At 38.1% G+C, this 15,275-nt stretch overlaps 1 protein-coding gene across 1 annotated transcript; it reads left to right on the forward strand.

The window, feature by feature from the left end:
- The first annotated feature begins 441 nt into the window (after window positions 1–441).
- LOC127644752 (ras-related protein Rab-11B-like) lies at window positions 442–9,968 on the forward strand. Its single transcript, XM_052128110.1, has 5 exons — window positions 442–620; window positions 1,860–2,055; window positions 4,366–4,559; window positions 6,617–6,697; window positions 9,657–9,968. The coding sequence occupies exons 1-5, from the start codon at window positions 581–583 to the stop codon at window positions 9,800–9,802; spliced, it is 657 nt and encodes a 218-aa protein (XP_051984070.1). The 5' UTR covers window positions 442–580; the 3' UTR covers window positions 9,803–9,968.
- Window positions 9,969–15,275: the final 5,307 nt, after the last annotated feature.

A 15,275-nucleotide genomic window follows, 5' to 3' on the forward strand; every position in this document is an offset into this window, starting at 1 on the left:
GCATATCAGCATCATTTGCGCCAGATATGCTGAAAATGACACCGTGGTGAAAATTTGCACGACTTTCAAATGAAGGAATAAATCAAATAAATACATAAATAAAAAAAATACATTAACTTCTTACAAAAAAATGACAAATCTCCTGTGATGCATGAAGGCTACATACACGGTTGGACATTGTTAGTAGACAAATTAAACTAGTGAGAGTGTGAAAAAGAGTGTTGTATAAAGACAAAACCATATCAAGCCTTTCCACAATAATAAAGCCCTACATATGCATATATATATATATATATATATATATATATACATATGCATACTGTATAGCCTATCCTTTCCCCCAGAATGGTTAATGTTCACTTGGATTTGCGTCAGTGTTTATAGCGCCCTCTGCTGTGTGGAATGTAAATGAACAGCGTAACTCCTCCTCTAATGCAGAACGCGAGCTCTTCCTGCGGTCTGACAGCGCATTATGTGCCTTCCCTATTCCCTTTATTCTCTTCTGCTTGCATTGAGCTATTAAAACAACTTTCCCTGCTTTACCTTCCTCTGGGCGGACTGAAGGTCGCACTTCTCTACAATGGGCAACAGAGACGATGAATACGATTTCTTGTTCAAAGGTAAATTCTGCATTACTACCCCATATAGAGGGGCAATATCATAATCCATCCATTGTTCCAAAACTATAGGTTTCACGTGCATTTTAAAGACTATTGTATCATCAAACGTGTCTTGTGCAATAGCATATAATCAAAAACATGCTCTGTTGGAAATGATAGTCAGATGAAAGGGGTCATTGCAACATAGCAACGCCCGCAGCGGCATCAATACATATCAATCGATCAATAAAACATCTGTCTCTGACAGGTCGGATGCCTGCACGCCAGATGTGTAAATGCCACCAGGCCCTAAATGAAAGGAACTTTAATGTGCATTAACAAATTACCCCCCAAATGACTCACAAATTGAGGATCCTGCTTGTCGTGTTTGATCATGTATAGCAATTTAAGAAAACAAAGAGTGAGTTGGTTCTAAATTTTGGCTGTTAGTTTGTATTACATGTATATATCAGCTGTTGGTTTGTTTTGCATTGAAATCTAATCATGCATTGTAATGATATGCACTGTGTTCCCATGCATGCTTGTGAAGAAGCGCATTTGTACAGATGAATGTAATATTATAAATGCATAACACAGTTATTAACATGTTTGTTGAATGCATACACAGCCTAATGTTCTCTCCTGTCACCCCGCAACCGCTGCGATTTGTTACATTGTCACAGCTGACCGCTACTTTGATTTGATTGTATGACGCCATCGCCCGATCAAAGTCTCACGCGCCAAAATTGTCACATTAAGATTCCATTTTTACAATCTCAGCGGAATGTGAGGACAAAGGTCGGCTTTACTTCCTAGTAAGACAACCTTCACATGACAGCTCACAGGCAAATATAAACCAGTGCTTCTGAATTCACAGCTTTAAATTGACAGTTCAACCAAAGATGTTGGGCAGAATGTCCAGGCAACCCTTTTCCATGCAATCAAACTGGATTGGGGCTGTTGCACTTCATAAATGCTCTAAAAGTATTGTGAAAGTATTATAAACGTACTAAATATGACGGAAGGCAAGATTTTCAGTGAATAATGCTTAAAAATTTGCTTGTTCCTCACTCAAAGCAATGCAATATACAGCACACGAGTCAAATGGACTACTTTTATGATACTTTCAGGTGCTTTTTTTGTCATTTTTGGAGCTTGATAGGTTCAGTCACCATCCACTTTCATTGAATTGCTAAAAACATCCCCTTTTGTGTACTTGTACATCTGATGTTTTGGCTTTTTTTCTGCTTTTGTTCTCAGTTGTTCTGATTGGAGATTCGGGCGTCGGAAAGAGTAACCTGCTGTCGCGCTTCACGCGGAACGAGTTTAACTTGGAGAGCAAAAGCACGATAGGTGTGGAGTTTGCCACACGCAGCATCCAGGTGGACGGCAAGACAATAAAAGCGCAGATCTGGGACACGGCGGGACAGGAGCGATACAGGGCCATCACTTCTGCGTGAGTGCACAACACTTGCAAAACAGTGCTGTGGTGGGACTGTGACGGCTAAACAGCATGATCCCATGAATGACCTCGTGAACATTTATATATTGCAAAATCATGTAACGTGGCTCCTGTCGTGTATGACAGCAGTTCCGAGGTGAAATGTCCACTGTGTGGCGCTAAAAGCGAGTTTAATGTTCTCCCAAACAGATGATGTTTTTTAAATCAACAGCATTGACCTCCCTGGCCTAAACCTTAAACCTAAACCTAACCGATAGTGTCAGAAAAAGCAAATGTGAGACGTCATTTTGTGGTGCTACAATGACACTTTCGGCTCACATGCCGACTCGCTCTTCGGGACTCGTACCCCGGGTCTTTTGTATCACAAGTGCAATGCTCTATCAGTCGAGCTGACCACACTTGATCAAGCTTGTAAATGTAATTATGTAATGCAAACGTTAAAGCGAGTCACGCACTAGAGCAAAAGTGTTTAGATGTCACACGATAGCATGGTGCGAGGAACAGAGCGAAAAGTGTTTATGAACTGATAATCTGCCATTTCACTCGTGATTTGTGTGAAAGTGAATGTTAGCTTTTGTTGTTGTTGTAGCGCCTCTAATGTTCATTTCACCAGGAATCTACTGCGATACGTACAGTGAGTAATGTAAAAATTATTTTGCAAAAATGTAGATATAGTAATGTAATTCTCTGGATTCATGTTGGTATAAAATTATTACCAAATGTATGTATCATGTCATTTACACAACACTGAAAAGGTAAAACATTTACTTTTACATTTATGCATTTGGCAGATGCTTTTATCCAAAGCGACTTACAGTGCAATTATTAAAGGGACAATCCCCCCGGAGCAACCTGGAGTTAAGTGTCTTGCTCAAGGACACAATGGTGGTGGATGTGGGGATCGAACCAGCAACCTGCTGATTACCAGTTATGTGCCAGTTATGTCCAAAATAAAAGAATACTATCATATCCATGATAACTTTTTGGTTTGTAAATATACTTTCACACTCAAAAAAATAAGAATATTATACAAGTATTATTAATATAAGCCTTTTTTTTTTTTTTTTTTTTAGGGAACACTCAAAAAATATTTTTAAACTGCACAAATGTCACTTAATTATGTAATTATGTTTAAGTTTTTAATTAAGTTTCCACCAAATTAAATTGTGAAAAAAAAACCATAATTTTTTTTTTTTTATAAATGTATTTTATAAAATATATTTATATTTTTTATTTATTTTATTCTTTTATTAATATTATTATTTTTTAAATTTTTTTTATTATTTTGTTTTTCACAATTTAATTTGATGGAAACTTGTTATGAAAGTGACATTTGTGCAGTTTAAAAATATTTTTTGAGTGTATTTAACTTGGCTAAAAAATACATGAATTTCCACTAATTAAATATCAGAATGTGGAAAAGGGAATTTCTATATTTTTGTAGTTGATGATTTAACAGATGTGGTTTTTGTTCTTTTATACCATTGAAAATAAATATTATATATATATATACAGTCATTGGTGTAACATTCATGGGGTCTCAACCATTGAAAGAGTTAAAATATTTGGTTAAAATAAAAATATAAAAAATAAAATAAATAAAAATATTTTAAATTAAATAAATATAAATATTTTTTTACTATTATTTTTATATTTATTTATAATATTTTATACAAATAATATTTTAAAAATAAATAAAAATGAAAAATAGTTAAACTAAAAAAACATCGTTTTGCACATTCTGGATCTGTTGGTTGTTTTATAATATCAAATAACTTTTAATCTAACAAAATTGTACAAAGGTAACCACAGTTTCTTTCAAAATACCAAAGTTACTACCAAGGGCATAGCCAGGAATTTACTTTTGGGTGGGCCAAAAAATTATTTGTCCATTTTTCCGTAACAACTGAGATGTGGCACATTCAAAAGTTCTTTCACGCTTTCAGAAATCAGAATGTATGAGTTTATGCAATTTATGTGCTATCTTACAAATATGTATTTGAGTCAAAGAATAATATTATAAGTGTCTAATTTGGCCCACCCTTGGCTACACCACTGGTTACTATAGCAACTGTTGCCACAAAATTAGCCCCCACTGTCATAACAAATGAAATCACAGGAAACAGATGAACAATGTAAGAGATGACATGCCCTTATGATGAACATTAAACCCATAAATGCAAAACTAACTGTTATTTTCAGAAGTGCAAGGGAAAACACTGTTAACTGTATCAGCAATAACAGATGCAGATAATGACCATGGAAAATGTTTTTATGCGGGCTGTTTTTCTGCTGTTACATCAGGTATTATCGTGGTGCTGTGGGCGCACTGCTGGTGTATGACATCGCCAAACATCTGACCTATGAGAATGTAGAACGCTGGCTGAAGGAGCTCCGAGATCACGCCGAAAACAACATCGTCATCATGCTGGTGGGGAATAAAAGCGACCTGCGGCACCTGAGGGCAGTGCCCACCGACGAGGCGCGTGCTTTCGCAGGTACTCAGAGCTCTGGAGATGCTGGGAAATGCATTAGACATTTCTCTAAGGAGAGATGCTGCAGGGGTGGAAATATTTCAATAACTTACGTTACGTTACAGTGAGCAAAATCTATTGTGTATAGAATTACAGAGTTACACAATTACAGAAACAGTGAATCTCAAAAATATGTCAGATGTGTTTGTTCCTTTGACTTCATAATTTCAATTAAAGTGATAGGATTGACTTTTTAAGGGGTACTAGTGGCAGCTTTGACTCACTAGGCGTCCTAGAAACAAAAAGTTACACTAATACATTTAAATGTTCTAACGAGCAATAATAATTGTGATATAACACGGAGTGGTGGTGTAGTGGGCTAAAGCACATAACTGGTAATCAGAAGGTTGCTGGTCCGAGCCCCACAGTCACCACCATTGTGTCCTTGAGCAAGACACTTAACTCCAGGTTGTTCCGGGAGGATTGTCCCTGTAATAAGTGCACTGTAAGTCGCTTTGGATAAAAGCATCTGCCAAATGCATAAATGTAAATGCAATTACAACCTTATTGTAAAATGCTACCAAATTATCTTATATATTGTTTTTAATAAGTTGCATTATAAATCCAATTGGCTCAAAAATCTTAGAGACTTATAGAGGCTCTTATAGTTCAGAAGAGATATAGTCGAGTAAATAAAATGTTTAATATAAACATTAATATTTTTATATAAGTTTATATTTAAATGTCTCTCGCCTTAATTGATTAATCTGAAAAGGGTTGTAATAGGAGTGCATATACTGTATTTGTTCTAATATTAATTATTATTAATATTATTATTATTGTAACAATAAAAATAATAATTATCATTTTTAACAATAATTAGATTTAATAATAATTATTATTATTTTTTAACAATAATTAGATTTAATTATTATTATCATTTTAAACAATAATTAGATTAAATTATTATTATAATTTTTAACAATAATTAGATTTAATTATTATTATCATTTTAAACAATAATTAGATTAAATTATTATTATAATTTTTAACAATAATTAGATTTAATTATTATTATTATTATTTTTTAACAATAATTAGATTAAATTATTATTTTTTTTACAATAATTAGATTAAATTATTATTATTATTATTTTTTAACAATAATTAGATTTAATTATTATTATTATTATTATTTTTTAACAATAATTAATTTAATTATTATTATTATTTTTTAACAATAATTACATTTAATTATTATTATCATTTTTAACAATAATTAGATGAATTATTATTTATTTTTTAACAATAATTAGATTTAATTATTATTATTATTATTATTATTATTATTTTTAACAATAATTAGATTTAATTATTATTATCATTTTTAACAATAATTAGATTTAATTATTATTATTATATTATTATTATTATTTTTAACAATAATTAGATTTAATTATTATTATTATTTTTTAACAATAATTAGATTTAATTATTATTATCATTTTTAACAATAATTAGATGAATTATTATTTATTTTTTTAACAATAATTAGATTTAATTATTGTTATTATTATTATTTTTTTACAATAATTAGAGTTAATTATTATTATTATTTTAACAATAATTAGATTTAATTATTATTATTATTATTTAAATATTGATGTCATAAAATCTGAAATTTGGTTCTGATTCTGGTCAGTACAAATGTTTTGGGAGGGAACTGAAATTAGGTCAGGAATAATATTTGGCCTAAGAAATGAACGCATACATTCATTATTTTTAATTCGTATTAATGTTTAAATAGACATGGGTTTGATTCCCAGTGAACACACATGCTGATTAAAAAAAAACGTGTAACTTCAATGCACTGCAGGTTTGTGCGCATGAAAGTGTTTGCTTTTGCTTATTAAACATAAAGTTAATTATAAAATCAGAGCATTGAATTTGTATTGTCAGATCAGATGAAACCTGATTTCTGCAAATACACGCTGGTGTTCAGACGGTTTGTAGGCTACTGTCTGATCTCATGGGACAATGTAAACTCAGCTGGTATTAAATTCTCCTCTGCTTGTTTCCAGAGAAAAATAACCTTTCATTTATCGAGACGTCGGCTCTGGATTCAACCAACGTGGAGGAGGCGTTCAAACACATTCTAACAGGTATGTAGTGGCTCTTCTCATATGAACTCCATCTCCAGTGAAACAGTGTGTGAGTTTGATCGCCTGCGGTTGTCGTAGGTGTGTGAAAATGTTGGTGAATCAGGTTGATGTGATGAAATTAGATGTTTATATTTGCAGAAGAGTGGTGCTTGCCACCTCAATGCAAGGGTTTTGCTGTATGGTTGCTAATGCATTGTTGTTGCCAGAGTGTTTCGGTGGACGAAAACGGAGAAAAAGTGGATGAGAGGCGTAAATGTAGCTAAATCAATGCGTGTTCAAACTTATTAGTGTGTGTGTAACGGGAGCCAGCTGGTAGATAGCTGTGCAGTGTGTAAACCTCACTCTCCTGACCTCAAGAGGTGCACTAGGGACGATTTAGCCTCCTTGTTAGAGCACCCGCCTCCCACGCTGGAGACCTAGGTTTGAGTCCTGTACGGAGTGGGTAGAACAAGAGTGTCACATTGGTGCCGTGACCCGGATGGAAGTGAGGTTTAGGGGGTTGAGTGTAACAGGAGATAGCTGTGCAGTGTGTAAATCTCACTCTCCTGACCTCAAGAGGTGCACTAGCGACTGACGCTAGAGTCTGTAGCATTTAGCCTCCTTGTTAGAGCACCCGCCTCCCACGCTGGAGACCTAGGTTTGAGTCCCGTACGGAGCAGGTAGAACAAGAGCGTCACATGTGTAATGGGCAACATAGCTCCTATGATGAGAAGAACCAGGCATGCTTGAGGTCAGTATTAGGCAAATTACTTCCTGTTTTTAGTCTGTTTAGACGTCTTTGGTCCATGTTGCGTTCATATATCAATCGAACCGCACCAGAGTTAGTTTGGAAGCGGACCGAGACCCACTTTTCAGGTGGTCTCGGTTCGCTTGTATAGTGCGCACCAGGTTCGGATGACAGCGTTCACACTTGTTCAAATGAACCGCACTAACAGAGCAATCGCACCAGAGTTCGTTTTAATCAAACCGAACTTGCCAAGTGTGAACACACCCTAATATACAAATGCATGTCTCTCCAGAACTCCTCACACACTCAAGTATGTCGTACACATCCTCTGTTGTCCTCTAGCGCTGATTATATCTTCTTCTAGCGCTTCTTTGTGACAGCATCGGCTGAACTTTGAGTGTCGCCACCTTGTGGACTCACTAATTAGTGCAAATAATTCCAGACACATGAGTACAGTGCAGAGCATAATACAGTGCTCGAGCACTCTGCTGATGACGCAATTATTGCCGTGTCTAACCGAAGTATACTTTGGGCTTTAGTCACTGGCCCTGTCCCAATACCCAAGGCTGCACTTCCATAGTGATTTTTACCACATTTATGGGGTGTTGCGCCATGTAAAGCTCACGTAAGTCCCTCAAACCCCCTTAAACGTGGTAAAATCACTGAAACACATGGCCTTATGTGGCTTTTTTTTTCTCCTGAAATGTAATCTGGTACTGAATTGTAATGTGTAATGCAATCTTTTAGATTACACTTTTTAGGTAATCTTATCGGATTACTTTTTGATTACTTATTGCATGTTTTGATGAAAATCATACATTTTAAGTGGATCAATCACCAATAAACAATCTCCTTTCATTAAGCATTAGACATATTTTTTAATTGAACATTAGCAACCGTCATTATCACTGATAGGTAGTGCTATCATGTAAACTGTCGAAACGTAACTATGCTGATTACGCACATTTTAAATTGGAATGTGACCTAGTAGCGTAGCCAAGGATGGGCCGGGGTCAGCCTGAGACCACCCAGTATATTGACTTCAAATATATAAAAATAATAAATAAATTCTGATTTCTGAAATTGTTAAATGAACTGTTTGAATGTGGCGCTTCTCTTGTTGTTAAGGAAAATTATTAAAAAAAAATATTTTTGCGAAATTTGTTTTTTTTTGGGCCCACCCAAAAGTAATTTCCTGGCTACGCCCTTGACGTAACCTACAATAATTAGAAGTTCTTGATTTTTGTAATCTGACTACATAATACAGATTACATGTAGTGTGTTACTACGTAACTCACTGGTAATCGGATCGTTCCATCTCTGACTTCTGATTGGATGAACTGCACTTGAATTTATTTTCTATGTTGAAGAGCCGAGATGTTACGTTGCTTGGCAACCATTAACAGTTTTCTGTACAGTTATCTTAATTAAATATATTAGGGAGAATTATTTATTCACATAAGTTGTAAATGTATTGTTATACATTGTTATAGACATGTATTATTAATAAATATTATAAATATAAATGTAGCTATTTAACTATTTGCTTCGTGTTGTGCCTTAAAACACCCCCTTAAATCACTTCGATGCACAGTTTTCAGTGGCTTATTTCTTTTTTAAAACACCAGCATCAGAATTATGATAAAAGACACCAATATTTAATAAATAATTCTTAAATGAATTCCTAATAATGACAAAAATAGTTCAATAATTTTGAGCAACTTAGCGCATTAGTATGAATTTAATTAATGTGTGGTCACTGGTGTGTATGTTTCAATGTTATTACTGTTAACGAAAACTGAAACATTTTCGTAAATGGTAAAAAAACCTCCAAAAATGCATTTTTATTAAAATAGAAATAAAACTAATTTTAATATTAAAAAACGTACCCAGCGTACATTGCGTAATTCACATCGGCTTCAAATGTGGCTCATCCAATCAGATTTGAGACCATTTTACACCTTTACGCATACTACGCAGTCTTCGTAGGGCACCATCTCCCTTGGGGGGCACCGTCTTACCCTAGGGGGGCACCAGAAAGTCCACCGGGTGCCCTTACTCACACGTTACATGTTATTCAAGGACCCGAAAGCAGTTGCGGAACACAGATGATCGCTTCACGCTCATATCATGTGAACCCCCCCCCCCGTAGGGCATCAACCTGCCCTGCTGGCAAGACTACTTAAACTCTTCCATATGAGCTCAAACTTTCTCTCTTTGCACTTTTTGTAGAAATCTACCGCATCGTATCACAGAAGCAGATCACTGACCGATCAGCCCACGACGAGTCGCCGGGAAACAACGTGGTCGACATCAGCGTACCACCGACCACTGACGGGCAGAAAGGGAACAAACTGCAATGCTGTCAAAACCTGTAACCATGACAACCAGCCGTCACCCACCTGTCACTCACCTCTGCTGCCCTCTTCATGTTGTGTCACTATAATGTTCTCAATTTTATTTGTGTAATATATTTTCTTTTGATAGCTTGTCAACTCACATGCACACTACGACTGTCATGAAGTAAAATTTTACAGTATGGGACTCGCTGTGGTTTATTGGCTTCAAGAATGGTTTAAACGTACAGTAAACCTCAGGTTTAACAGAGTTGATGGACGGAAATATCTCGCCATGACAGAGGAACATGGACGAAAATAATCAAGCGTATTGTAAACCGAGATATTCTGTGTTATTGCATTTTAATGTTTCAAAATGCTAATTCTCGTCCTTGAACAGTAAAGTGCTGTAATCAACCTACAGTACAAGATATTTACATATTTCACCACAAATACAAAAAAGTGAAATAAGAAATGATACTTTGTTTAAGGAAAACGAAGCCTATTTTTAGTGCCATTGCAATTATATGCATTGTGGCATTATTTTCATGACAATTAAGCACATTTTCCCCACATTTCCCATTACTGTAATGCTAAACAATAAAAAAAAATAAAATAAAACATATATATATATACACTACCGGTCAAAAGTTCATTAATTAAAATCATGCATTAACAAAAAACGAAACTGTAACGTCTATAATGTCTATGAGTCATCATTGTGTAGTTTGATCAAATACGATTTTGAATTGTGTTTAAAAATAAGTAATTAAATAATAATTGTATTAATAACCCCAGTGAGCAAGTCGAAAGTGACTGAAGGAACACAAAACTCCATCAGATGTTGATTAATGGAGGAAAATATCCTTTGAAGAAACCAGACTCACTGTGGGAGCCAGTTCCCCTCTGACTAACATCATGAATATAATGCCAATATTACTTATGTATAGTTCAAGTCATGGTTTAAAATGATTAAACTATGTATGTGTTAAGGGTCAGTGTTTAAACATAGATTATGTTTGAACTGTAAGATTAATGATTAATGTCTTTGAAGTCCATCTTGATTAACTGCAGAAGTTCACATAGATGCAATTGTCCTTGTTAATTGGCTGATGAAGGCTTTTGTTGGAATTAAATCATCCATTTCAAGAGGGTAGTCCATCATTAGACCGAGGTGATGCAGGCGGAGATCAGTGAGGTGCATCGCAGTTCAATTGGCCGGTAATTTTGGTGAGGTTCGGTGAGGTCCATCCTAAATCCAAGGTTCAGGCAATGGCATATGAAGTATCCCATGTCTTATGGTTGGAGTTGGCATCAGTTCATTCTCTGAAGTCCATCGTATTAGACTGAAGTGATGGTTGGCTGGCACCGACTGCACTTAGTCATCATCACACAGCGACACGTAGCAGTGGAGTCCAACACGAAGCAGGAATGGTGCTGGATCCAGTCAGTTCTGGGGACCTCAGGATAGGAGTCCCAAGGTTGAGACCGGGAAACAAATAGAACAACATTAGCATAGATGCTAATCAATTTATTGCAGAGTTAGAGATCATGATCAATTTTTCTGGTTTCTGGTTCTGGCAGACACAACTAAAGCAGCCTAACTGTGGGTTGAAGGATAAATTAGGTGTATGCCTGACAAAGTAGAAGAGTCTTTAATCTAGACTTACACTGAGAGAGTGTGTCTGAGTCCCGAACAGTGTTAGGGAGACTATTTCATAGTTTAGGAGACAAATATGAAAAGGATCTACCTCCTTTTGTGGAGTTTGATATTCTAGGATCAATTAACAGGCCAGAATTGTGCGATCGTAATGAACATGATGGAATATAGAGTGGGAGAAGATCACTTAAGTACTGTTGAGCTAGACCATTCAAAGCTTTGTACGTAATTAACAGAATTTTAAAATGAATATGAACTTTAACAGGTAGTCAATGTAACAATGATAAATTACTAATATTTATCATCGTTAATTGCTAATATGATCATATTTCTTGGCTGTAGTCAGCACTCTGGCAGCTGCATTTTGAACCAATTGAATTTTATTTATTGATCTTGATGGACATCCTCCCAGTAATGCATTACAATAATCTAGTCTTGAGGTCATGAACGCATTCTTTCGTTTTTCGGCATCAGCAACAGAGAGCATGTGTCATAGTTTAGCAATATTTCTTAGGTGGAAGAATGCTGTTCTATACATTGGAAATTAAATTTTCAAAGGACAGATTGGTATCAAATATTAGTTCTTTACCATTGAAGACGTTGTAAGAGTACATTTTTGGTCCAATAATTAGTACCTCTGTTTTGTCAGAATTGAGTTTAAGGAACATTCTGGCCATCCAATCTTTGATTTCACTGATACACTCTACTAATTTGGAGAATTGTAAAATCTCATCAGGTTTTGTAGAAATATAAAGTTGTGTATCGTCGGCATAACAGTGGAAACTTATTCCACAATTCCTGATAATATCTCCCAGGGGAAGTAAATACAAGGAGAAAAGCAGAGGCCCTAAAACTGATCCCTGTGGCACTCCACACTTAACTCCTGTTTGATTTGACAATTCCTTGTTTACATAGACAAATGTAGTAGCAGTCTGCTTAATAGGACCTAAACCATGTTAATGCAAGTCCACAAATGCCAACATAATTCTCTAGTTGTGTGAAATGCAGCCACGATCAGATGATAAGAGCAAGTCATTTGTAACTTCGATAAATGCAGTCTCTGTACCATGATGGGGCTTAAATCCTGACTGAAATTGTTCATATATACTATTTCTCTGTAGAAATGAACATATTTGGGAGGATGCTACCTATGTTCCCCTTCTGTCACTCTCTCCACATTGTGTCAGAGAAGCGACACTAGGGGTCTCTCTTGAGCGCCGATATCCAACTCTGATCTATGAAAAAAGGCCAATGAGAGTTGGCAGCCGGTATTTGCATGTCCCGCCCCCGGATATACGGGTAATTTAAGCGGCGCAAATACGGGAGTTCATTCAGAAAACTTCTTCGGAGCCGATGGTCGTGTCTGCAGTTTGCTGCGTGTTACACACCGAGTTCCTGTCATTCCTCTGCTGCATGCTGTTGAATTCTACGGCGCACAACAGCGGCTTTCTCCTGTTTGCACGGCTGTGCATTCCTACCCCTGGGCGCATCGACAGTTGCAGATTAAAGAACTCTCACAAGGTTTTTTCATAAAAAAAGAGTGATTTTATTTAAAAGAGTAATATCCTCTGAAAGAGCAAAACACAGCGGCGTTGAACGTCCTTTTAAGGACGCGTCTTTATAAAGATGCCTTTCCGCCCCTGTGTTGTTCCTGGATGCGGTAGAGTGCTCTCCGCTTCAGACGGCCACAGGCGTTGTCTCGTGTGTCTGGGTAGCGATCACACTGAGGCTGCGTATGTGGATGGTTCATGTTCTCACTGCGAGAACATGACCATGAAAACGTTGCGATCGCGGCTTGCTTACAACCGTAAGCAAGCCACTCCAGCTGCCCCCCGCATTGCTCCTTCTTCCCACGGGATTGAGGACAATGCGGTTGGCGATGGAGGCGATTCGGGGATGGCAGCGGGTGCAGCTCCGCCGGGTACGCCCCCTCGGACCACCCACACCCTGGCATGCTCGTTGACTCCCGTCCGTCCCCGAGGTGACGGCGACTCGCCTTACAGCCAGTCCGCCTACCCTCCTGACACCGAAGCCGATGAGCTCGCCGCGGCATCGGAGGGCGCAGTATCTGATGCTGAGGACTCCCCTGGGCTGCCGCTTTCAGGCCTGCACGCCCAAGCTGAGGCTGACGCGCAGATGACCGACATGCTTTCCCGGGCAGCCACTAGCGTGGGCTTGGATTGGAACCCTCCATCCTCCCCACAGCCATCACGGCTGGATGACTGGTTCCTGGTTCATGACTTAATTGTCAGGTTCCTCAAAGGTGCCCGGAGGCTAACTCCCTCCCGGCCTAACCTATTTCCCTCCAGGGATCTCTCGATCGTCCTCACGGGCCTCCAGAGACCCCCCTTCGAGCTGCTAGATTCAGCTGGACTCAGGGCCCTCTCTCTCAAGACCGCCCTGCTGATCGCGCTCACCTCCATCAAGAGGGTCGGGGACCTGCAAGCGTTCCCTGTTAGCGACACTTGCCTGGAGTTCGGTCCGGCAGACACATACGTTATCCTAAGACCACGACGGGGCTATGTGCCCAAGGTTCCTACCACACCCTTCAGAGATCAGGTAGTGAACCTGCAAGCGCTGCCCCGGGAGGAGACAGACCCAACCCTTGCGTTGCTGTGTCCAGTACGTGCTTTGTGTATCTATCTGGACCACACGCAGAGCACTAGACGCTCTGAGCAGCTGTTTGTCTGCTTCGGGGACAGTGGTTCAGCGGAGGAACTTCGGGGGACAGCAGTTCAGCGGAGGAACTCGCCGACCCAAGCCACTACGGGTACCCAAAGGCTACCCTGTACTGGAATAGGTGCTCCTCAGGTAAGGCCTCCTGCTCGGACTCCCCGTGTGTAATTCCACGGTACTGTCCCCTCATGAGCGGACCCCCGTGTCTCCCTTAGGCAGTTACAGCTGCCGCGGTCACCGTGCTGTATGCTTCCCCCCTCTACGAGGCTGGATCTACCACCGCACCAACTTTTCCACATAGGTCCTAACAGGCCATGTGATGCATTCGCCACTCTTTGCCTCCCCTGCCGGATAGGTGTGGCCTCCGCAGGGTCTTCTCCCCCTGAAAGAATGGCTAAGACCCCCTTCCCTCAATGCGTGTAAGGGCCCCGGCCGTAGTTGCTCTATGCGAGAAACATCGAGAGAAAAGAGGCCCAGCCAGGCTGGCCCATTCCCACATACAGAAACATATATACACACACATACACACATACAGAAACATATATACACACACATACACACATACAGAAACATATATACACACACATACAGAAACATATATATGTACACACACACACACACACACACACACACACATATATACACACATACATACACACATAAACACAGAAACATATATACACATGCTCAAAAACAGTTTCAAATTACAAATAAAAGTGATGCTTTAATTGTGAATACTAACATACTGCATCAATTATGCATCAAAATAAAAACATATACATTGAATGCTTCACTACATGATCTAACTTACTATTTGTCCTCTGTCTGATCAGATAACAATGCATTATGGGTAAAACCAGAAGCCGTCTGCTTTGAAGTTGAATCCAGGTGGAAAAAGAATTGAAGGAAAATGTGGATATCTGCGATATGACAGCAATTGAAATATACACCGTACACTTCAGTTACAGTATGAATAACAGATGGTGTTTATTCCACTTTGGCCTATTCAAGAGCTTTTCTCTTTTTAAGAAAATACGTTACCCATAGGGGAAAAACATTGAATATAAGACCACTCAATTTGTTTCTCCAGAGGGATAATGGGATTAAACAGAGAGCAAATGTGCCACACTCCACATGCATGTTATAACTCTCTACGCTCACTTTCAGCAACTGAATTAT

This window comes from Xyrauchen texanus, chromosome 6 (assembly GCF_025860055.1).
Source record: "Xyrauchen texanus isolate HMW12.3.18 chromosome 6, RBS_HiC_50CHRs, whole genome shotgun sequence".
In the NCBI taxonomy this organism is placed as follows: domain Eukaryota; kingdom Metazoa; phylum Chordata; class Actinopteri; order Cypriniformes; family Catostomidae; genus Xyrauchen; species Xyrauchen texanus.

Coding starts and splice junctions, on each gene's coding strand:
- LOC127644752 (XM_052128110.1), top strand. CDS start 581: ATGGGCAACAGAGACGATGAATACGATTTCTTGTTCAAAG. Junction 2,056..4,365: donor TACAGGGCCATCACTTCTGC/GTGAGTGCACAA, acceptor CTGTTACATCAG/GTATTATCGTGGTGCTGTGG. Junction 6,698..9,656: donor GTTCAAACACATTCTAACAG/GTATGTAGTGGC, acceptor CACTTTTTGTAG/AAATCTACCGCATCGTATCA.